Source organism: Micrasema longulum, unplaced genomic scaffold (assembly GCF_059751315.1).
Source record: "Micrasema longulum isolate JH-2025_06_02 unplaced genomic scaffold, ASM5975131v1 h1tg002471l, whole genome shotgun sequence".
Taxonomy (NCBI): Eukaryota; Metazoa; Arthropoda; class Insecta; order Trichoptera; family Brachycentridae; genus Micrasema; species Micrasema longulum.
Window position 1 is genome coordinate 6,246 of NW_028279615.1, and position 22,969 is coordinate 29,214.

General features: G+C 32.1%; 2 protein-coding genes across 5 annotated transcripts; one reads left to right on the forward strand and one right to left on the reverse strand.

Annotated features, from left to right (window-relative positions):
• The first annotated feature begins 301 nt into the window (after positions 1 to 301).
• RpS29 (ribosomal protein S29) lies at positions 302 to 3,796 on the forward strand. Its single transcript, XM_088240499.1, has 3 exons — positions 302 to 399; positions 1,660 to 1,759; positions 3,665 to 3,796. Exons 1-3 carry the CDS (start codon positions 338 to 340, stop codon positions 3,671 to 3,673), a joined length of 171 nt encoding a protein of 56 aa, XP_088096625.1. The 5' UTR covers positions 302 to 337; the 3' UTR covers positions 3,674 to 3,796.
• Positions 3,315 to 21,846, reverse strand: LOC148272119 (uncharacterized). Of its 4 annotated transcripts, none has more exons than XM_088240496.1 (7): positions 21,389 to 21,846; positions 9,502 to 9,697; positions 8,397 to 8,566; positions 7,743 to 7,919; positions 7,154 to 7,342; positions 4,744 to 4,965; positions 3,315 to 3,871 (listed from the first exon to the last, which is right to left on the reverse strand). In XM_088240496.1, exons 1-6 carry the CDS (start codon positions 21,501 to 21,503, stop codon positions 4,772 to 4,774), a joined length of 1,041 nt encoding a protein of 346 aa, XP_088096622.1. In that variant the 5' UTR covers positions 21,504 to 21,846; the 3' UTR covers positions 3,315 to 3,871; positions 4,744 to 4,771. The 4 variants fall into 4 exon arrangements, with proteins under 4 accessions (XP_088096622.1, XP_088096621.1, XP_088096623.1 ...); XM_088240495.1 differs by having other exon boundaries at positions 4,790 to 4,965; positions 21,389 to 21,835; XM_088240497.1 differs by lacking the exon at positions 21,389 to 21,846 and adding an exon at positions 11,100 to 11,341 and having other exon boundaries at positions 4,790 to 4,965.
• Between the last annotated feature and the right edge of the window lie 1,123 nt (positions 21,847 to 22,969).

Here is a 22,969-nt window from a genome sequence, read left to right on the forward strand (position 1 = left end):
ATTTTACGATACAAACCAACCATCACTGACACACTATGATTGGAATACCCATGCAGTGCCTTTCGCGCTTTGGTGTGGTAATGATGGAATAATCATAATTTATTTGATATACTAATGATAATATAGGTTAGATGGTGTTGATGCGAAATATGAGTAAAAATTATTTTTTTCCTATAATATTTGCTAAAATAATCATCTAGGTAAGTTCCAAAAAGAGCGTCCTGTTTTTATAACTATAAATTATATTAGTATAAACACTAGTTTGACATTTCCGGCCTCGCCATCTTTGAAACCCGACTTCCTTTCTCGCCGTGCGTTCATGTAAAACGGTCGCAAAATGGGCCACGAAAATATTTGGTTTTCGCATCCTCGCAAATTTGGACCCGGTTCACGCTCTTGGTAAGCTCATATCAACATTTTTATCCCCGGCTAAATAAAACTTTGAAATAATAAGCTTGATATACTATTGACAAGTCTCGAATCGTATCAACGTGGTTGCACGGTTTTCTTTATATATATTATTATTTGATGTTATGTCTATCGTAAGCTTTTATACTAGTTAAAAAAAAGTTTTTTTTAATGTACTAATGGTGCTTGTTAGTGTAGACTAGATTTGAATAGCAATTTGTTTACGTTTAAAAGTTAACCTCAATCTTGACTGTCATGAAGTACCACGCATGGCTCGCTTGACAGCCGCATTCGTTTTCATCAAATATCTTAATCGAGTGTTTACAAACAAGAAATTCGTAATATCAACCTCAGATAGTGAAAGTAAAATGTCCCTTTATGCGAGTAAATAGTCTTAACAGACTGTAAGGCATTGCTGATCTGTTTCCCAAAACGCTCGCTATAATGAATTTATTCGTTTCGATGTTCTGGTCAGTTAAAATTGCTGCTCCGATACCAAAAACAGAAAACAACGTATTGATTACCAAATTAACATTTTAAATATCAATTCTAAAACAACCATGGCTAGTATTACACACGCTCTAGCAGCCGTAGAAAAAACATTTAGCTCGCGTATTTACATACAAAATACACGAGATAAAGTGTTTTCTACGGCCGCCAGAGCGGTTCAGAACAGCACCGCTGGTGACACTTTATACCTATATATCAATCTATTGGATGTATCTTAAGGCAGGTTGTTTGATCATCGGTAAATAATTAAAAATAAAAATAGTATACCTTTTTTCGTACAGAAAAGATGAATCTTTTTGATGTTCCTGATTTGGTCGAATGTATCTAAGTCAAATTCACACATTAATTCTCTGTTTTGAACAAATACACTGACGACCAGAAGGTAGATGTTTCGCTATAACTTTATCAAACTTCAAGAGCCAATTATTCTTAATTGAAAAAAAATAATGTTTGAGTTTCTAGTATTTGCATTTGTTTTTTATGTATGCATATTTTTCATTTTTAATTGTATTTATATATTTGAAAATTGTTTATAACTTCTGTGTGTGTAAAAGCCCTTTAGGCGTTAAAGATTTAAAAATAGTTATTGCATCTGATGTTTTACTACTAATGGTCAAATGACCTGGCTCGCCCGTGATGAAAGTTTTCGTACTTAGATGACTCACAAATATTAGCTGTTTATTTGTTTTTGATTAGTTAGTAATTCACTAAATAACCCATGTCAATATTTTCTCTCTTCAGTCGTGCCTGCTCCAACAAGCACGGTCTGATTAGGAAGTACGGACTCAACCTCTGCAGACAGTGCTTCAGAGAGTACTCAAACAAAATTGGATTTAAGAAGGTTTGTAATAACTTTTTTTGTTTGTTACGATTAATTTATTTATTTCTCGAAGGTAATTTATATAGCAACACTTGTGAAAACCACCTCAAGGGCTCTGTACAATAAACATAGGCGGTTGGGATTCTAGTTCTCTATTTCCAATAACACAACAGTCCCCTTTGATGGGATCGATGAGGTTTTGATTAAACGAAAACTCTGTTAAACCGGAAAATATGTACATAGTACAAACGTACACCATAGATTGTATGTACGGCATTGTCACAACTCGTTTTCTCTTTTCTGCCATAATCACTGCAGATCACTAGACAATATTGACACACTAAACACAAAGCGACAAACATTACACTATTAATGTACAAAAGTTATCATGAGCCAGCCACATTAGACAGAATTCAAAACATAACTGACAGGTGTCCTTGGACAGCGATGATTGCTTGGTAGAGGGCTAGTTCTGTGGACAGTCCACACACCCGCGACACTTACTGTATGCAAGCAGTATAGAATATGGTAATACAAAAAGTATTTCGGTGATTCGGTCGATCCAAAAATTTGGTTAAACGGGACTGTTGTGTATGTCAAGTTTTGATAATTATATAGGAGCTAGATTACAACACTTCTTGCAGCTACAGAGAAAGAAGATAAATAATCTTAATAAATAATCTTAATAAATAATCTTAGAAAAATAACCTAGATTACATGTCCCGCAGCTATGGGCAATTGAAAATCTACACCCTGTTTACATTTGAATTTTAAATTAATCATTTTAAATTAATTTAATTTACATAATATGTAAGTTAACATTGCTAAAAGTTAAAGAAATTACAAAGCGCATGGACCATGTGGAATTCTAGCAACTTAAAAATGACTTTAAAATTTTTACAAAAATAATAAATTTTTTAAAAAATCACTGCCAGATTTTACAAGATCTAGGACGCCCTGTCTCTTACTGAAAAGGGACGGGAAAAAAATACATGTTTGCAAATTATTAAGAAAGGAGTCGTGGTCCCGCAGCTAGTGTTGCAGACTCGCAGATCAGAGATTTGAACCTCACTTTACCACAATTTGGTTCCCATTTTCTAACAGTACGTTTCTAGTTTGGGTAAATCATAATGCAAAAACTTATTTTTTCTAAAATTTTCTTTTTTATTTCGAGTGTATTGTTCTCCCCTCCCCTGTAAACAAGTGTCACCTTTTTATATGACGACTGAACCTATGGTTGGTCCGGTCCGGCTCTGATAATAATTGCCCGGCTACTCTCAGGAAGATGGAATAATTATCGTAAAACTAATATCCACTTAAATAATATTAGAAATACATTTGTTTCCACTAACTCCATACAAACTGTGCGAGTAAATAGTCTTAACAGACTGCAAAGCATTGCTGATCTGTTTCCCAAAACGCTCGCTATAATGAATTCGTTTCGATGTTCTGGCCAGTTAAAAATGCTGCTCTGATACCAAAAATAGAAAACAAAACTAAAGTATTATGTTCTTTCTCTTACCTTTAAAATACCCTGTATTCTTTGGAAACTTAAATTGGTGAAAATAAAACACGATTTAAAAACGAGGTTTTAATCGATTAAACATGAAGACAATATTACATAAATTAGACTAGTCTGATAATCATTATTGTTTTTATTGTTTTTTTTTTCTAATAGCACCACTTTGAAGTATTAATCTAAAATATTTACACTTCTAAAATATCTGATCTAGTAAAAAACATAAAAAATATCACCACATAATTTATTCCCGATGTTCTATTTTATTTGTAATATAATAAAGACAAATATGTACTCAAATCTTTTTATAAAAGAGATTTTTTAAAGCGATAAATTTCTGGGAATATGTACTTCTGCCAACATTAATTACCTGATTTGTTGACTAATAAACATGAATTTTGTTTCAGCTGGATTAAGTTACTCTCCTCCCGTGCTGAGAACTCCATTAACATAAGTGTGTGATTCTATTTACATTGCAAATGAAAATGTATCTTTCCATAATGATTATGTACTTATATTAAAGCCGTTGTCAGCTAAAATAATCTATTTATTGTTCAAGTCTCCCTTTTCAATTGATTGCCATTTTGAAATCCAGTGAAACCAGATCCGACTCTCTGAAAGAAACAATAAGTCATGGTTTACAAAACATTTTAATGTCTTAATAATGCACCGAATATTGACCAACTTTATTGGATTATATTGTTGGATCAAAGTGCAGAAAAATATTTATCTGTCGTTATAGAAAGCTATATTACACTACATACTTTTAAAGTTAGGTAGGTATTTAGATAGTCACTATAATTTTATTTTTGAAAAACAGTAACTACATAAACATGTCCTAATGTAATAGATAGGTTATTAGGTGGTTACTACAATTTACTTTACAGTAAAACTCAAACTATCCGAATTAATGGTGTTATCTGGATATGCAGAAATCTGGACAGTTTGATTAATCTTTAAATTGTTGCCTTTGAAATAATGCAGCGAATTGAAATCACATTCACCATTATTCTCCGCATTGAAAATTTACATATTTTATTTATTATTTGAAGCACTTACTTTCCGTATTTTACTTTTTGGTTTTAAACAGTTTTTTTTTTAGTGTATGAAAATATAGACTCAGTACTTGATGAATACTTAAGCTACGAACCTTTTTGAAATATGTATGTGAGCACCGCGGTGAATGAGTTTAAAACTTACTTAGAAATGTCCAGCAAAGTTAATTCTTTTGGCGAAGAAACTCGTTTACGATTTTGAGCTTTTATTTCCTGATAACGATTGGATATTTGGCAATCCGGGTGACTGGAGTTTGAATAAATTAAGTTTCACTGTATACTACATACTCATAAGTATCATGTGAAAACTCTTAAAAATGTATACCTTGCATACTATTATTTTATATTTCAAAGTTAGAATAAAATGGCAAGGTTATGCACCTGTTTTTCAACACTAAACCCAAATCGATTCACAATCACATTACACTCACTTAGAATCAGGCTGGCTTATGTTTAATTTCATACTAAAATGTTTACCCCGGCTATGAGGGCTACCAATGACTTCTTAGCGGGTCTGCAATATTTTTTTCCTCCTTCCTGGCAACACAAGTTGGGGAAACAATCCAGTGTAGTGGAGCATGTTCGGGGGAAGAGATCCAACCCTTTAGGGGGAGGGTTGGAGCACTGGAGGTAGCTCGCCATGTTACTGATAGCTGTGGCAAACAACATGAAATTCATCATCAATAATACATTGGCTCAGTGGAGTTTCCACAACACACCTTCCAGTAATACACAGGTAGATAAGATCATAAACACTCTTATTATATTTGAAAAAATGCAGATCTAGTAGAAGAGTGACATAAGAAGGAATGACAGCCAGTATATACAAAATCTTGATAGTATCAAAATGGCTGAATTAAACAAATGGTATTATATATTCTAAATGCACTAAACTGTCTCATTGTCATCAATTTGGAATAACTATAGTCCTTAAAATGTAACATGATTAGAATGACAGTTGTCAGGAAAAGTGACGACATAACTTTGTAGTAACGTCAAAGGAGTTATTTATATTGGCTCACGAAAAATCATTTGTATCTGGCGTGTTAATTATTTTTTTAATACAATGCTTGAAACATAAATCAACATTAATATATAAAATCAGCTTTAAAACTAAAGTAAACTTAATTATTAACGATGCTCTTATAAGATTACATCATTTTGCAAAAACATTAGAGATGGGACAAATTGATTGATGTAAATTGATCGAATAAAAAAATAATTCATTTGATGTTGTTCATGAAAAAATTATAAATGTCTCATTTTTTGGTGAATAATTGTGTTAAACACACTATAATAGGCTTGTTTTTGCGTTTTTTATATAAATTTTCGGAAACAGAGTTTCATGATTGCATGAAATAACTGATAAAATCGATTTGATCAGTGATCAGTAATTTCCCATCACTAATGAAATTAGTTTGACAGCTGTCATTCTAATCAAGCTACATTTTAAGGACTATAAATGGCCATTATTTTATTAAAATATGCCCGAATGTTTTTAAAGTTTCATTTTACAACAGCCTTCTATTTTCGACACTAAGTAATGATGCTGAGGCAGCTGAAATAAGCAACGGTTTATTATAGATTTAGCTGTAACAAATTAAGTCTGCTTAAAAGCAGTCAACCAGTGTAGTTGCGGTGTTATTTAGTAATGAGCGATGATAATTTAACCTTGCACTATGAACTAGAATCTTTTGTAAAAAAAATTGACTCTTATCCAAGTATATTAAGTAATTTATTAATCGATCAATTTAGTAAATGGAAAAAAAACAATGAGTCTAGTAAATTATATTAAATTATAATGGGACAAAAATGTCGCAAGTAAATTATGTTGAGAAAAAACTAAAAAAGACATTCCAGGTTAAGATTGGTGAATTTTTTCTTTTATGCCTTCTCCAGACATATAGGCCGCGTTATATTTGGGCTGGTATGTTATTTGAAAATGGAAAAGTTCTCATGTAGAAGATATACCTTGGTTTCTTAGTTATTTTTGAGTTGAACAAAATGTAATTTTGTTGTACAAAACTGATTTCGACACTGGAAATAAAAAAGTTACCAAGCGACACGCAACAACTTTACAGAAGAGCCAGTAAAAGTTTTTCATTTTTTTAAAAAATGAATAACAGAATCTCATTCGAATTATTTTGGTGCGATTCCTATATATGTAGTTTAAATAAAAATTTAAAATATGGGATTTTTTATCAATTGAACAAAAAACATTAATTGACTCTTCTGTAAAGTCGCTACATGTCGCTTTGTAACTTTTCCCTTTCCAGTGTCCATATGATGTGCAAATTTCCCATTTAAATTGTCTCTCTGTACAATAAAAACTATACGCAAACATGTATCTAGTTTACAAAATATTTTGTTCCACTGTGACGAAGAAAACCAAAATAAAGGTACGTGTTTTGATTCATATCTGTGGTTTACGACTTAAAAGTTTTTAAGTCAATAGATAATATTATCCATATCAATTTGTATGTATCATATAAATATAATAACAATATTCACAAAATATTATAAAATATTGGCGGCCTGCGTGGTGTAGTGGTCAAGACGCTTGCCTCACACACGGAAGGTTCTGGGTTCGATTCCCGGTGAGAACACAAAAAATTAAATGTGATTTTTCTCAAGCCTGGGTGTTCTGTGATGTAAATCACAACTGTAATAAGGCCTCCTGGCCTGTTGTGCAAAAAATAAAATAAAACTAAATTGTTCTGATAGATTAATAAAAAGGTTTACTTTACAGTAGCTGCTATACGATTGTCATATTGTGTAAGAATTATTGCAAATTCACAACTTATTAACAGTTTTTGTTGGTAAAATATTAGTATGTCTTACGATTATTCAGCCGTCTTGTTGCCGGTACCAAGTCTAGTCTCGGCATGGCCGTCTTGCAGTACCTCTGCTTGCCATCAGGACAGCATATTCTGGGCCAGCACTCGGCATCTGTCTCGCACGCTTGAGTCTCGAACAACAGTTCTCCGAAGGGTTCAGTAGGACAATCCCTTGGGATCAGCCCAAGTATTGCTTGAAGAGAAATCATTTCATTTTAATATAATTCTTTAATAATAATGAGCTGATTGAATTGCATGAAACCCAAAACCCTTTCTAATTTACATTTCACAATTAAGTTTTGAATGTCAATCGACGAAATCTATCGCAAAATATAAACAATTGTGAAAACAGCTTTAAAATTATCTAGTTTCATCATAAATTTCTTCACGCCTAAGTCAAATTCTGCAAATTGCGTGATTTTGTCTTTTAATTATTGTTTATGTGTATTTAAGCTACATTTCTATTTACCAGAAAACATTGTTTTTGGTCATTTACTTTTTTCTCACACACTTCTTTGTGTCTTTTTTGAAATGTTTAGAAAAGTATTAAGTGTGGAGAAGAGACATATACAATGAATTATTCAATTACTTACGTTGATGAACTTGCTCTGATAATGGAGGATTAGTGCCCCTAACACAGGTCTGATTACAACAGAGGAAGTCTTGTCCGAGGCTCTTTCTGCACTCACTGTGTTTCTTCTCACATCTGACGGCAAAGAATTGGAAAGGTATGTCTTTCGGACATACTATGTCATCTATCGACTTAGTGACTGTAAAAAACATAAGATTTTTATTATGTGTATAACTACTTGTCTGACTTTTCTTAGATTGTATACTTAACAGAAAAAAATCATTCAAGATCACCGTTGAACACTCGCAGCAGTAAAATGCTCACGCTAGTAGTTTTATTGACTACTTCAGTTCCCTGCCCTTTCAAGCTTTTTCTGATTTTTCCTTTATGAAAATGAATTGCCATTTTACGTGAAATCACAAAAGGTATTTACTAAAAACATTCAACAGTCACATTAATTAGATTTATTTCTGTATTAAATAATAAAATAGGTATTATATTTTCATTATAGTTTCATTTAATTACCCGTAGGTATCTAGTAGGGTTCATATTGGAGATCTAGTTCTCTTATAAGAACCTACGTAAATCATCATATACCATTAAATTCAATACACAGTATTGTACTGATAGTGATGTGATCACTTTTTCTACTACAAACAATTTTTATGGTCGTCACCTTTGGCTGCTTTTGGCTTGGTTGTTGTTGGCTTGGTTGTGGTTGTTGGCTTGGTTGTGGTTGGTTTGGGAGTAGTGGTAGTTGTTGTGGTAGTAGTAGTTGTTGTAGTGGTTCTGACGGTGGTGGCAATCGGAAGTAACCTCAGAATGGACTGGTTACTTAAATTTGGTCTGAAACATGAAAAACAGTAATCAGGAAACATCCAGGAATAAAAGAGATGTGTGAGGTTCATAGTCCATTGATGGATGACACCCACACGTGCAATAATTTCACTTGAAATATAGACCAATGACCGATGAAGAAAATCATTATTTTATCTTAAATTCAATACATTATATTCTGCAAGACTAACAGTATTGCACAGAAAACGTCCGTCTAGATAAGATCAACGTCCCGCAGTACATTCATCCCATGGACAAATGAAGAACAAAGGAACTTGACATATAAAGAGACCACAGGGCGTGGTAACACCCAGTCAGCCCGAACAGTCAGCCCGAATATTCAGCCCAACAAGTCAGCTCGGCGCAGCAACTTAGTCCCAGCATGTAGTTAAGTTCAGCTCCTCAGCGCTGTAACACGCGAGCGACATGATTCAATTCATTATTTCTTCGCCATGTAATAAATACGCATTAAACAGCAACCTCGTGTCTTCTGTCAATCTCTAACTGGGGTAGGAGCTCTAACAACCCTCAATAATCTAAATTTCGAAGCTTTATTCTCGCTTTAGCTCGATTTTGTCGATTTCACTTGGGCATAATCAGTCTGACGTATAGATGTCTTTTTCGCAAAGTATTCAAGGAGGCATCTGCAAGAGAGTGACAGAAAAACTAGATTCAAATACCTATCTATCCAACCGCTCTTTACCGCATATCCTCTTAAAGAGATTTTCTAAAATTATTGTACCTAAATTCTTCTTGTCCAAGGTGTCTTTAATATCTTTAATCAAACACACCTACCACTGGATAAATATAAAACATTTTAACCACAGAAGATTACGTATATTTTACTAATTCTTACTACGTGTTCAAAACATTGCATTTTGTGCCATTGGCACTCAATTTTCATTCATTATATAAGTTGTTAGATAATGGAATGATGTGTTTACTTGTTATTTTTGGTAGATCCTTTCCGTAATCCCTTAGTGCAACTCTTGAACTTTCCTTCTTCCCCGCAGCAGATGTATCCATGTCCCATGAGGCGGCAGTCCTTGGTGGCAATACACGGAAGGGGGAAGAACTCAAAGGGGATGTTGCTGGGACACCGCAACTCTGGTTTCGTCGCTTTTTTCGCAGAGGATTTTACTGCAAATAATAATATTGAAAATGAAAAAGTGATCCTAATGAGGAAGTTCAGTGTTTTTTTTTTATTTGTCATTAGACTATAAGCCATTTTTTTTAAAAATTGCATAGTATTATCGGCGCTATGATTTTTTAAAGTTTTGTATTTCTAAAATTACTCCGCGTTTGTCGTTTCAAGTTTTCTTTCTCTTCTTCTAGGTCTTTCGTTGATTTATATGAACTAGTGACGTCCTTCAAAGTACAGATAAACGTCGTTTTGCGCCGGTTCGATTTACCCCGATTTACAATTACGCCGGTTGGTGCCGGCGTGGGTTTCCCCGGTTCGGCCGACATCAGACGACAGTAGGCGCCGCAGACACACTTTTACACGTTGTTTTATTCTTTTACCGTGTTCGTGAGCAGCCTTTTGTGTGTGTGAAATTGTTTCCGAGTTAGTTTTCGTTTTGTTTTTAAGAAAAGTAAAAAGGTATGATTATATTTTTTATTTTATTAATATTTAAATTGAAAGAAAATTCAAATATTTGTACTTTATGCGATGATTCTGCAAGAAAGGAAGCAACAATCAAAGCAAATGAAATTGGACACTTTTTTTTTAAAAGTGGGAGAATTTAATTTAGTACCGACGAACTGGTGAGTTAGTATTTATTATAAAAAAATCATTGTTTATACCAAGAGATTATTATTTATTTTGTAAACAAATTTAAACTACATTTATTAAATGCATTTATAGTTTATTTTGAATATATATAGGGTATGTCGGCCTCGTGGTGTAATGGTCAGCGCGTTTGTCTTCCATGCAAGAGGTCTCGGGTTCGATGGTTGATATGAAATATTTATTTTAAAAAGGGTGTTTTCACCCTAGAATATTTCATACTCCCTGGACTGGAATCTGAAGCGTAAGACTGATAACCTTACCTTCATGTGAAAAAATTGATCGAGATATACTGTGATTGGTGCACCAATCCAGTGGCCTATGCACCATTAGGTGCGGAAAGGGAATTATGATTATGATGTATTTAATAAACATGTTAGATTGTTCCTAGAATTTCGACACGGAACCTAACCTTGTATCCTTCATTATTTTTGTGTTCATTTTACGCCGGTGTCTCTCGGAACAGAACCCCGGCGTATAACGACGTTTACCTGTATTTCGTTATTTTTAAAATATTTTTTTCGTACATTTTCAAGAAACTTTACCGCACAATTTAATGCTCTAATTTGCTTGATGTTTCACATTGCATACGGGATTTTCAGGCTTCTACCATTGACCGTATGATATTTATGGTATTGCTTTTATTTTTAATGTTTTATCTAGTTATATTAAGGTATTTTTTACGTTATTGCCCAATTCTACGAAAAACCTTGATAATATAGGACATAGTAGATATATTTTATACGTACTTACCTAATAATAATTACTGCGTCATTTCTTCTCTTTATATAATAGACGCAGAGCTAATCATCGCTTTATCAAGACCTAGGTCACCTAAAATCACCTAAGTTAGCCACATTCAGAAAGATCGCTTTATAACACTTCTCAGAAGTTTCGTAAATCACATTTTTTTAATGGGTTGATAATTGATGTTGTTGCGAGAAACCATTTCGCTTTAATAGGATGCGTACCAATATACATATAATAGTGCATGCTATGGCGAAATAATATTAATCATTAAATATACCGTGCACATGTATTTTTAATGTTGGTATTACGTTCAGGTTATGTGGTTAGCGCATTTAATTTAAAAAAGTTTTCGAGTTTTATCCGTAAAAAAATGTCCGCTGTAAAATCTTTATTTATTCTTTCATAATTTAAGTATGATTTTTTAACAAAATATAATGTTTCCTCACCGGGTTATTCCGGGCCGAAGGAAACATTTAATGTTATTTTGAAATATGCAAACTTACAAACAAAAACACTTCTAAGTGAAAACACGTTGTACCATTTGACTTTATCTACTCGACGATTCGTGTGCAACTCTCCTCCATTATCCATTCCTTATAAGCAATTTTATAATTGTACTCATAATCTTGGCTAAATATGGAAATAATCCGAGTTCTTTATTTATAAATTTTATGAACGAATTCAACGATGTTTTTGTTCTCTAGTTTCCTGATTTTTAAAAATATTTATTTATTCTCACACAAAAAATATGTTTTATCAAGCCCTACTGAATTGCATGACTGCAGTTTGTCGGTAGTTACTTATAACTAAGATCTTATATACAAGGGAAGCGTTCATTTTCTTTCCCGTTGTCTGTGGTTTCGTATCGTCTTTTCCTGGGTCAATGTCTTAATCTATGGTCGCTCTGTCCGTTTCCGCCAATTTGGTATCCCGGTCATCCATGGATTTTGTTTTTTCATAAAGCTCATAATGCACCAGGTAGGTGTTACCTGGACTCCAGAAATCAAAAGAAACATAATAAGAGTTTTAATGGTAGGTAAAACTCCCATATTATGTGTTCTGAATTGAACTATCACATCACTTAACCCTATCACATCCGAAACCACGATGATCAGTATTAGCAAGAAGACTTATTGGCACATTAAAATATTTTTTTAGAACGAGTAAAATTTAAAAAATAAAATATCAAAAAAAGCAAATGGTTGCTTACTGCTGCAGGGGAGAAACGAGGAGGAGGGAGGGGAGAGTCTGATACTGCGCCGCGCTCCCCTCACATCTCCCTGCAGAAGTAAGCAACCATTTGTATTTTATTTTTTTAAAACTTTTCTGTTCTAAATATTTTTTAAATATGCTAATATGTCTTCTTGCCCATACTGATCATGGTGGTTTCGGATGTGACAGGGTTTAAAGAACACCCTGTATAATAATAATATGTATGTATACACATTATTATCTCTTAATACCGTGTCGAAAATCGTATTACTATGAAAAAGCAGATACATATACATCAAAAGTATGTAGCAGATGGAAAATTAAAAACGAAAATGGATCAAATGACATAATTAAATAAAACACAAAAATCTCAATACAGAAAATTACGTTCTGCTTGATACCCTCAGCATATCATAAACAGTGATAAGGGATGCTTTTTAGCGAAAATATGGCGCAAAAGAAATAATTGGTTTGTATTACATTGTTTGATGTTTTTTGTTGATATTTCTTGATAAAACTTCATAGTTAATGATTTTGATAAAATTATCAATTAAACTTCTTGGTTTAGTTATACTTTTTTATTATTTTGACCGACGAGCGCTTTCGCCTAAGTAGGCATCTTCAAGACCGGTGAATTGTAAAAAATATTCTGCTACTGTTAAAATGTGTAATTCCCACTCTTTTGTATTTCGCCACGTGTCCTTTTCCCACCCTTTAAATAATTTCTCTAAAACTCCCAAAAATGAACTGTTTAGCAAACTAGTTGTAAATATTTATGTTTTCTGTCCTTTGTTAAAATACTTATTTGATCTTCTTATCTCCAAAATATGTTAAAATTAGTTTAAAAGCTTTAAACGTTGTAAACAATTTACCAGTCTTGAAGATGCCTACTTAGGCGAAAGCGCTCGTTTATCAAAATAATAAAAAAGTAAAACTAAACCAAGAAGTTTCATGGATAATTTTATTTATAATTTTATCAAAATCATTAATTAGTTCGTAGTTATTTTAATTATATGTAATAATAATTTAGTTGGCAGGCCCGTGGCCAGGGGTACGCCAGGGCAGGCTCAAAGATTTTGTGCCTGCCCTAGCCGCTAGCCAAAACTAACCCGTTACCAACATATTATTTCCTATTATTATTATTAATATTTGTTTTTAAATAGAGATGAAAATAATCCAATAAATTTACTATATGAATTATTAACGACGACGTGCTTATTAAAGATAGTCGTTGTACGAGTATATATTACATAAAATCGGTTGCATAATATATGCTTTTTTTGGCTTTTAATGAACTAACATTTCGCGATATATAGTATATCGCGGAACATCACGAAAATGGTATGTTTGGCAGTTTTGCTTACAGATAAATCAAACTGGCGCAATGCTCTAAATACAAATTAGCTAATGCTACGTATTTATCTCTGGAAATTCCATTGAAATATTGATTGACAATGGCACCTGAAGCATAAGGCTAAACACCTTGCCCTCATGTAACGGATGATTGATATACGTTGCATTTAGTGTACCTATGCGCCCCGCCGTTAGGACGGATGATGATAATGATATATTCCTATACAGACTTATATGTGTATAAAATATTTGAAAATTCAGCCTGCCTTAATATTTTTTGAGCCTACCCTGATAACAAAGTCTGGCTACGCCCCTGTTTGTTGGAGAATATTTTTATATTCGAACTTATGCTGCGCTATTTTTGTTTATTTTTTATTTTATTTATTTATTTATTTTATATGGGAGTCGCATTTATTGTTTACCTTGCTTACTATATAATTCATAAAAGTGGATTATTCTGCTTTTAATAAGCTTCTATTTTATAAGTGTTAGGGTCAGGAAGGATATTCTATAGTGGGCCAATCAAGAACTTATCTGGTATTTGCTCTAGTGAAGAGGAAACCAGTTAAAACTCTTCAGAAGAAGCCGGCCTGTTGACAGTCGTCGACAGGCCTTCTGTTCCATTAGAAGAGTGTTCGGCATTTTGAGTCTTATTTTGGTTTATTTTATTTATATCCTGCACTAACTTGACCTCTTGTGTGAGTTCTTTATGAAGTATTTATTTATAATACAAATGATACAATATACAAAAAAATACAGAATACAATGTAAAAATGTTGCTCTGTGAATCCGTGGAACAAAAACGCTAAGCTTGCCTAAGTATAAATATATGAATATAGGAAACAAAAGAATAGAAATTACACCATCAATTGTAATAGAAAATGAAAAACTTAATGAAGTCACTGAAATTAAATATTTAGGTGTAATGTTGGATTCAAAACTTACATTTCACCAAAACGCTAAGATGGTAATAAATAAGATTGCAAAAAAAATATCAATTTTGGGAAGGATCAGAAGATTTATTGATAAGGACTTTTGCAAAACTATTTACAAAGCAATTATTGAACCACACGTTAACTACTGTAGTAGCATTTTATTTTTATCAAACAAAGAAAACATAGATAAACTAACTGTATTACAAAATAAAGCCTTTAGAATCATTTTGAAAAAAAAAACAGATACACGAGGGTAAAGTCGATGGTAAATGAAATGAAATTATTAACATATAAACAAAGAATATTTTACAATACAATGATATTTGTTCATACAATTATAAACTCTAATAAAAAAACAGAATTTTGGAAAAAAATTGATCGGAACCAGCATGAACACGATCACAATACTAGAGAAAAGAACAAAATTAGACTTCCATTTAGGAAAAAGGCAAAGTGACAAAATTCAATTTTATTTAAAGCAATTAAAAAGTATTACGAAATGGAAAAAAATATTTACGAAGAAAAAAACATATCAAAATTTAAAATAATGGTCAAGACATATGTGATAAATAATTTATAAATTAAATATATTTGCAATGTTATTATTAGAACACACATAACACTATGTATGATATGTGTGCCCTACTTTAAGATTTAAATTTAAATAAATCGAACCTCAGCTGTCTGCCCTGGATTACACGACTCTACCTCAACCAGACTCGTCCGAGTCCAGTGCAAAGTAACTTACCCTATAGCCTATAAATATTACATCACATTGTATTGTTATTACTGTAGTTATCCGAAGAGCTCATTATGGCCCTTGTACCATGGACTAAATAGGAACCGGAAAGTTGCCAAGTAAAATTCACGTATACTGAAGAAGTCAATTAAAGTCACGTTCACTTTCTGTTGCAATGGCTTTCGGCCTCAATAATAACCTACTACTACAGTACTCTTATTTGAGTTCAAATGAAAACAATATAATTATGTACGATAAGCGAAAATAATAACCATTTAAAAATCTTTGTTATTCTTTATACCTGCTATGCAATTTGTAAATATTAAATTTTTCAATCATTATAAAAAAAAATTAGGTACCTACCACAGCAACTAATCGTAAAGGGGAATTCTGCCTAAGGTGAAATTTTGGAAGGAGATAAACTGTATTTACGTGAATTACTTTTAAAAACGAAACATAAAATAACATCTAGGTACCATTTATTTGGTTTTACAAACAATATACATTTAGATGATATACTACTATACTTTTCATAATTCGCAGATAAATGTTTTTGATGTAGATTCCATCTATGACATTCCATGTCAGCACTCAATGTGTGGCACGACCTTGTACATAATTTACAAAGAACCCAATGTTCTTCTGTTATTTTATTTGCTGTACAAATAATTGCAATCAATTCGTGGTGGACCATCATATTGGGTCCTGTTTTTACTGGAAACAGAAGTAGAAGCAGAATTTAGGGGATCTTCATGCATAACTCTCTCGACAGTATATTTCCCTGAACTTCTTTGATATTTTTTCTGTTCTTGTCTTTTTTCGTGGTCATCTTAGAACAGTAGTGTTACCATATGTCGTTTTACCCATAAACGCATAGAAACAAAATGTATGTTATGTTCACCCAAAAATCTTAGTACGAGCCTTTTTTCTTCATTACACTCCAATAAAAAAATCCAGTAATGTTAACAATATAGTAAAACTTAAAGAATCACAAACTTGTCATATGATATTAATCCTAAAGTGATAAACAAAAATAAATATTTTCAGAGCATTTCGACGAAACACAAAGCATTTGCGTGCACTATCCTATCCGCCTTGTATGTTTTTACTATTTGCGCCATTTGTACGCGTTGCTCAAACTATGTTTCAAAGTTCTTTCGTTAAAATACCGGTATGTCACCTTATCAGGTGAGTCACTTAAGCAGACTTTCCAGGGATCCCTGTTTTGATTCCCGGTAAGATCATAAAATAATTCCAATTTTCCTAAGTCTGTTGGCATGCTAAGAAACATGAAAAATGCTTAATGCAATTAACCTGATAGGTGGAAACACTTTCCTGTCCCTGGGTGACCCCCATTTATGTATTTTTGTAGTGAGATTTTTTAAAGAAAAGAAAATGGACCAGTAATATTAATTAAGCAGTATTATCCTGTTTTGAATAATCGGAATACAGTCCAGAGTGTGCAAGTACACCGAGGATACACCGTATAAGTTGCAATATTGGCAATTGTAATAGTTCTAGGTAACTATTTGTTACTATTGTTAAAAATTTGTTTTAAACTTCTTTATTAGTGTTTTTTTTTCTTTTTTCGTTTCTTTTCTTGAATTAATTTTTAAGTAAAAAATATTTCTCTTAATCATTTTTTTTACATCATTATATATTTTTATACATAAACATATACTATTTACCTAAATATTAGTTTTCAATAATAATACAAATATATATATATATATATTTTAATGTTATTCAAAATATTTTTCTTAGTTTTTTTTTAACTGGTTCAAAGTATTTCAAATACCAAATTATCTTTATTTATCGATAATTCTATAACTGGTAATATTTTATTATTTTATATAGTTTATATTTCTTAGACTTTCTTAATTAATAATATTGTTTTAAATGCTCTATATTACATGTATGTATATTTAATTGTATTTGTAACTAATATGTAAAAGGCACTAAGTGCCGTTTATTTCAATAAAATAAAATAAAATATTATTCTGCACTACATTTGTACGGGTATCTTTAGATAGCACCTATATATTTTTTTATATTTTCTTCATGATTCTGTTATTTATCGCCTTAATTACCTATCCTATCGCCAGCCAGCACTCTCGCCTCCTCCCATGTCAACCTCGCGTCCCTTAGTTCCGCCGAATAAAGCCGAAAGATCGTCATCGACGGTCTTTCAGGACGTGCCCGTAGATGCAAAAAAGTGGCAACTCGGGTTAAGGCTCTTCTGTGGCATCCACAACACTTGTCCAAGCCAGGTCCACCGCGGCACCCTCGAAACGTTCGTTATAGGAAGCTGCTGCCTCCGTTCTCGGACTTCTAGGTTAGTTATGAAATCAAACCACGTTATGCCTAATATTCTCCTCAAGTACTTGCTCTCAAAACTCAGTAGTTCGTTGTTTTGAGTTTTAGTAAGGTGCCAGGATTCGCACCCATATCCCTATATTCCTGGCAATATAAAACAGTGAAATAATCGACCGAATATAGACATTTTTCAGACAGCACGCATCGTGTTAAAATTTGCTAAAGAGCTTTTTGTGCATGCTACCGTCCTCAGTAGCTCAATCACAAATAACTATCGACGTGCTTAAAACATGCTGAGCATTTGAGCGATCACAATGAACAATAATGAACATGCTAAAGTTATCGCAGTCATAAGTCAACGCGTGTGTAATCTCTAAGTCAACGCTCGTGTCGGTTGGTTTTTTGTTTTTCTCGTACATAAATACAGTTCACTGGCGAAAAATCAGCATTTGCTTTAAAAAATAATACAATATATTGCATTTGCAAAATTGTAAGGAGTATCTAATACAAAAAAGTCCTAATTAAATTACAATTACCATGGCGACTGCTTTTCTTGACATTTGGCCCGCCAACCGCCGGCTAAATGCAATGAATAGCATGATAAATAATAAATAAATTAATTAAAATCGCAGTTTTGGAATATTTTTCATATTAACACCGGTGAAATTCAAATATGTGATTGCGCAGCAGGATTATACGTCGCGAAACGTAAATATTTTGACATTAAATATTAGTTGTTCACGGATGTTGCACTGTGATCGCGAATACGATAAACAACCATGATGAGAAATTGTTATCACGTCGCTTATTAAGACGTCGATAGTTATTTGTGATTGAGTTACAGTTGTGTGAGTTCCCGAGTATTTAAAGCTGCCAATTCTCTCGATCATTTGCCCATTATTAAAGAGATTATCAGGATCATATTTTTTTTCAGTTTATTTTATTAAATTATTTTTTCTTTATTATAATATTTTAAAAGCCTTGTGCTTCTTTATTTATAAATTTCATTTTTGTGACTACAGCTTTTAGAAAATCAATACATTTTCCCGCAGTCGCCTCATTTCTTATTTATATTTTTATCTATCTTTTCAAACTAAAATGCCATAAGAATTTTAAAATATTATTCTCGATAGTAACTAAGACCCGATCCTTGAAATGATCAGATTATTTGCGTAAGATTTGTGAATTATATTCGTACTAAACATCCATTGTAATTTCGTCTATTAACTTTTTTCCATGCAATTAATCCCACGATAAAAAGTAGGTATTCATCAGAACATGAAAACGCCTTATTGTGGTTTTTAAAACGTTAATTATTCATGTTTATCAATCATGCAACATTATCAATTATTTACTAAGAGTTTAGCATATTTGTTGAACTTTGGATCGTTTTTATTAAGTATCATTTATTTATTATATACTATATACTACCTATTGCAATTACAAATTACAACCGGTATCTGAAAAAACATATGTACAAGAAACTGAACAAAAAGAACATAAAACTATTGTAGCAAAGACAAAGCAAAACAAACTAGAATCGGGTTGTGGTCCCGTGGCTAGTGTCTCGGACTCACGGCCCAATGGTTCGTGGTTCAAATCCCACTCTACCCCAACTTGATTCCCATTTTTTAATAGTGAGTTATTTACAACTCGTTGAAAATGGCCCCCAAAATGAAATATTTGGGTAAATCGTAAGAATGTAAATATTTATTTTCTCTTTAAATATAAATAAAATATATTCATAAACACGATCAATATCTAAGAATTCGAGCTCACCCATGCCAATACATCTTCATCCCACACTCTGTGGTAATGGCGAAGAGATCTACGAAAAGCCGGAAGATCTATCCTGAAGACTTCCAAGTTGTGCGTCGAATTGACTAATCTAAACATTCTAGACATTGAGGTATAAAAACAAAAGCTGCTCTCAAATGACTTGATAAATAGCAAATTTTGATTTCTGGTGACACGAGTGGGAACATAAAAAGAAATTGATTGCAAAAGAGATGGGATATCTCTTTTAGCATTAAGTATTTTGAAAATGCTTTTATTTAATGCCGCTTTTATTTATTCTCTATGTCAATGACATATTTTGTCAAGGTTTAAACTCAAAAATAATAAGATATGCCGATGATACGGTTGTTTTAGTTGAGAGAGTTAACTGAAACTCAGTAAATTTAGTAGGTTAAGACGTTATAAATTAATTGAAATTATGGTTTGACAAAAAAATATTACCTTTAAATACGGAAAAGACAAAAATCATCCCATTTTTTATTAACAAAACAAATTTAGATTCAGTGGTAAAAAAAATATTCACCAAAGCAATTGTAAAAAAAGTAACCGCGATCTCACATGTTCAGTACTTGATATAACAGATGAGATTAAATATCTTGGTGTATACATAGACCAAAACTTAAAATGGAAAGACCATATTAATATGGAACGAATTAGAAAATGTATATACATTTTTATTAGATTAAGGAATATTTTAAAAATCAATCATTTAAATATAGCTTATTACTCAATTGTACAATATGGTATTGTAGGATGGGGTGGTGCATATGCCAATATATTAAACCCTCCTAAAATAGTACAAATATTAATTTTTAAAGTAATTTTAAAGAAACCCTCAACATTCAATACGGAAAGTCTATGAAAAATATTAAAGGTACTTTACTGTACTGTATACAGTAGACACTCTTTATAAAATAAATTCTATTATACAAATATATAAAAAAGAAAAAATAAAAGAATTTGAAATGAATAAGTCACTCAGATACCAACATAATATTAAAATTCTTAAATTCCAAATAAGTCATGGTCAAAATAGCTTTGTCTTCAAAGGTGTAAAAAATTATAATAATCTTCCTAATGAACTAAAAACTATTAAAAATAATATATCATTAAATAAATTTAAAGTTAATCTAAAGAATTTTTTTGAACTCGTATAAAAACAACATTTAATTTTAACTAGTATGAATGTATTATTGTTTTATGTTTTTTCTTTATATTTCCTATGTTTTTATTTTTCTTTTCATGTATTCGTATTTAAAATTAAATAAACTCTTATAAATAAACAACTAAAACAGTGTAAGTCACTCTCCAATCACAAGAGTTAGTCTCTTTTTTGGAGAGTTACAGTGATAACTTTTACTAGATGTGTAAAAGTAGATATGTTTAGAATTTTACAAAAACATGTACTTTTTTATGAAATTTATGAATAAAAAAAAATAATAAAAAAATGCATATAAGATCCATCTCCGTTCTACGTTTCTCCAATGAAGACGGATAAGAGATTGCTCTATTTCAACATAGGAATCATTACCTCTTTGCAATCCGAGCAACCATGCCAATATGAGTCCTATAGAATAGATACTAAATTCGAGATGCACATATTCTAGATGGGGTCGAACTAATGATCAGTAAAGAGTTATTATTTGTTTATAAAGTAGAAATCAAGATAGGGAACGAAATTCCAGAAGTTAAAACAAATTGAAGTAGGCAAAAAATCAGACACGACAACTAGCTAATACGGGAGATATAATTTCCTATTCAAATGAAGAATGGAAACGCTCGACTGAAGACTGAAGACTAGGCTCTTGTTACAAACTCAAAATGATCTAGAATTCATTGTGCCTAATTGACAGGCGATGCGAGTCTAAAAAAAACACTAAAATAAGAGTCCTTATAACAGTTAGTTGAAAGATTTAGGATTTGTCAAAATAGGTACTTACCGGTATTTACGTCATTTCCATCGAATGTGAAAATTTGGGCGGGAATTTCCACCACAAACAACGCCAAAAGTGTCAAACGAATTGCTCCGTGCATTTTGGAAACTTTATCTGACATAAATAATAACTTAAAAAAACACTTAAAACAATTTTAAAAGTATTTTGTTTAAGTTTCCTTTACAAGTCGCTGCAGTTTACAAAAAACCTGAGTTTTTCACGATGGCACAGGTATTAAAGAAGTGACTGTTATTTAATATAATTAAAGCTGCATTGTAACGAGTGCTGAGTCAAATGATAAAAACAAGATTTTATTATTGTTTGTAATAATTTTAGTTCTACGGTAATTAGCCGATTGCCGGCTTTAGGCGCACTACAGGTAGATGGACAACAACTGACTCTGTGCAGCCAACTGCGAAGACTGCTCTAGAGCAAAGTTAACAGTTAGCTCTGGGCGATTCGGTGGCGAATGATTTCGTTATTTCATAACAGTGGGTTGGCTACTTTCCCTTTTAATTATGAAAATACAGTGATACACTTTCTGGAGGCTGGGGACACGAAAATCCTGTTTGTGGGTGGTAATTTTACAGTCAGAGTACCTACCGAGAAACAGACGGCGCAGGTTGACGATACTACAACTGGCTAGGAATACGCTTATACGGAATATAAAATTATGCGTCTTTGCAGATTATTTTCTGCTAATCTAAACTTACCGTTTGCGAACAAGTTATATTTATTTAAATACGAACGAATTCGACTGCAAAGCTCTATTGATAATATACGACGTGTACTATATCAATCTGATGATTTATTGATTTATTATGTGGCAATTTTCTACAGATCATGTTGGTTCAGCTTTATGTTGGTACAGATTCAGAAATCGAGTGGAGAAAAAGAAAAGTCCTCCTCGTAGATTTGTGGTTAAGGTTGTTGGCGGTCATTCGAATCGTACGATTTGCCACCAAATGCGTAAAATATACCGCTTCAAGACAAGCAATTAAAAAATATATCCTTTTACATTGCACGTTCGTCAATTTCTTACGCCGCGCCGGTATGAAGGTAATAAAAACCCAAATAAGATATTGTTAGAAATTGAATATTACAACTAGAATAATCGTATTGAAAAAATATTAAAAAATACAATTCCATACAAAAAGGTTTTGACTAAAATGTTTCCATAACTTTTTTAAAAAAAGAATTACCGAGGGCATAATTTTACGTAGAAATAGAGGAAAATGTCACAAAAATTTATGTGATTTAAAAGGATTGTATTTCTTTAAAAAAAATATATTTTCTTTCGCCCACTTACATGTTCAATTTATTATCTTTAAATCATTTTTAAAAAAAAAGTTCAATACTTAGTCTATTTATGAGAATCGCGATACCTAAGTTTAGTCTGAATTTGATATGGCGTAATCTGCCGGTCGAAAAGTAATTATATTTTAGTTATATAAAACTTTTAGGTATATTTTTAAATAGAAATACCATTAAAAATTATTGGTTCTATATAATTTATGATGTTTTATTTTTTATTGTTGCGCAATTTTTAATAAACATTCGTTTTAAAAGAGAGTAATTTTTACAAAA

Excerpts from the sequence above, each read along its gene's own strand:
- LOC148272119 (XM_088240495.1), bottom strand. The coding sequence starts at position 21,503 with ATGTCAGATAAAGTTTCCAAAATGCACGGAGCAATTCGTTTGACACTT. Across the intron at positions 7,343-7,742 it reads ATCAGAGCAAGTTCATCAAC|CAATACTTGGGCTGATCCCA; the intron begins GTAAGTAATTGA and ends TTTCTCTTCAAG. Across the intron at positions 4,966-7,153 it reads AACAAGACGGCTGAATAATC|CTATCAGTAACATGGCGAGC; the intron begins GTAAGACATACT and ends TGTTTGCCACAG.
- RpS29 (XM_088240499.1), top strand. The coding sequence starts at position 338 with ATGGGCCACGAAAATATTTGGTTTTCGCATCCTCGCAAATTTGGACCC. Across the intron at positions 400-1,659 it reads GGACCCGGTTCACGCTCTTG|TCGTGCCTGCTCCAACAAGC; the intron begins GTAAGCTCATAT and ends TTCTCTCTTCAG.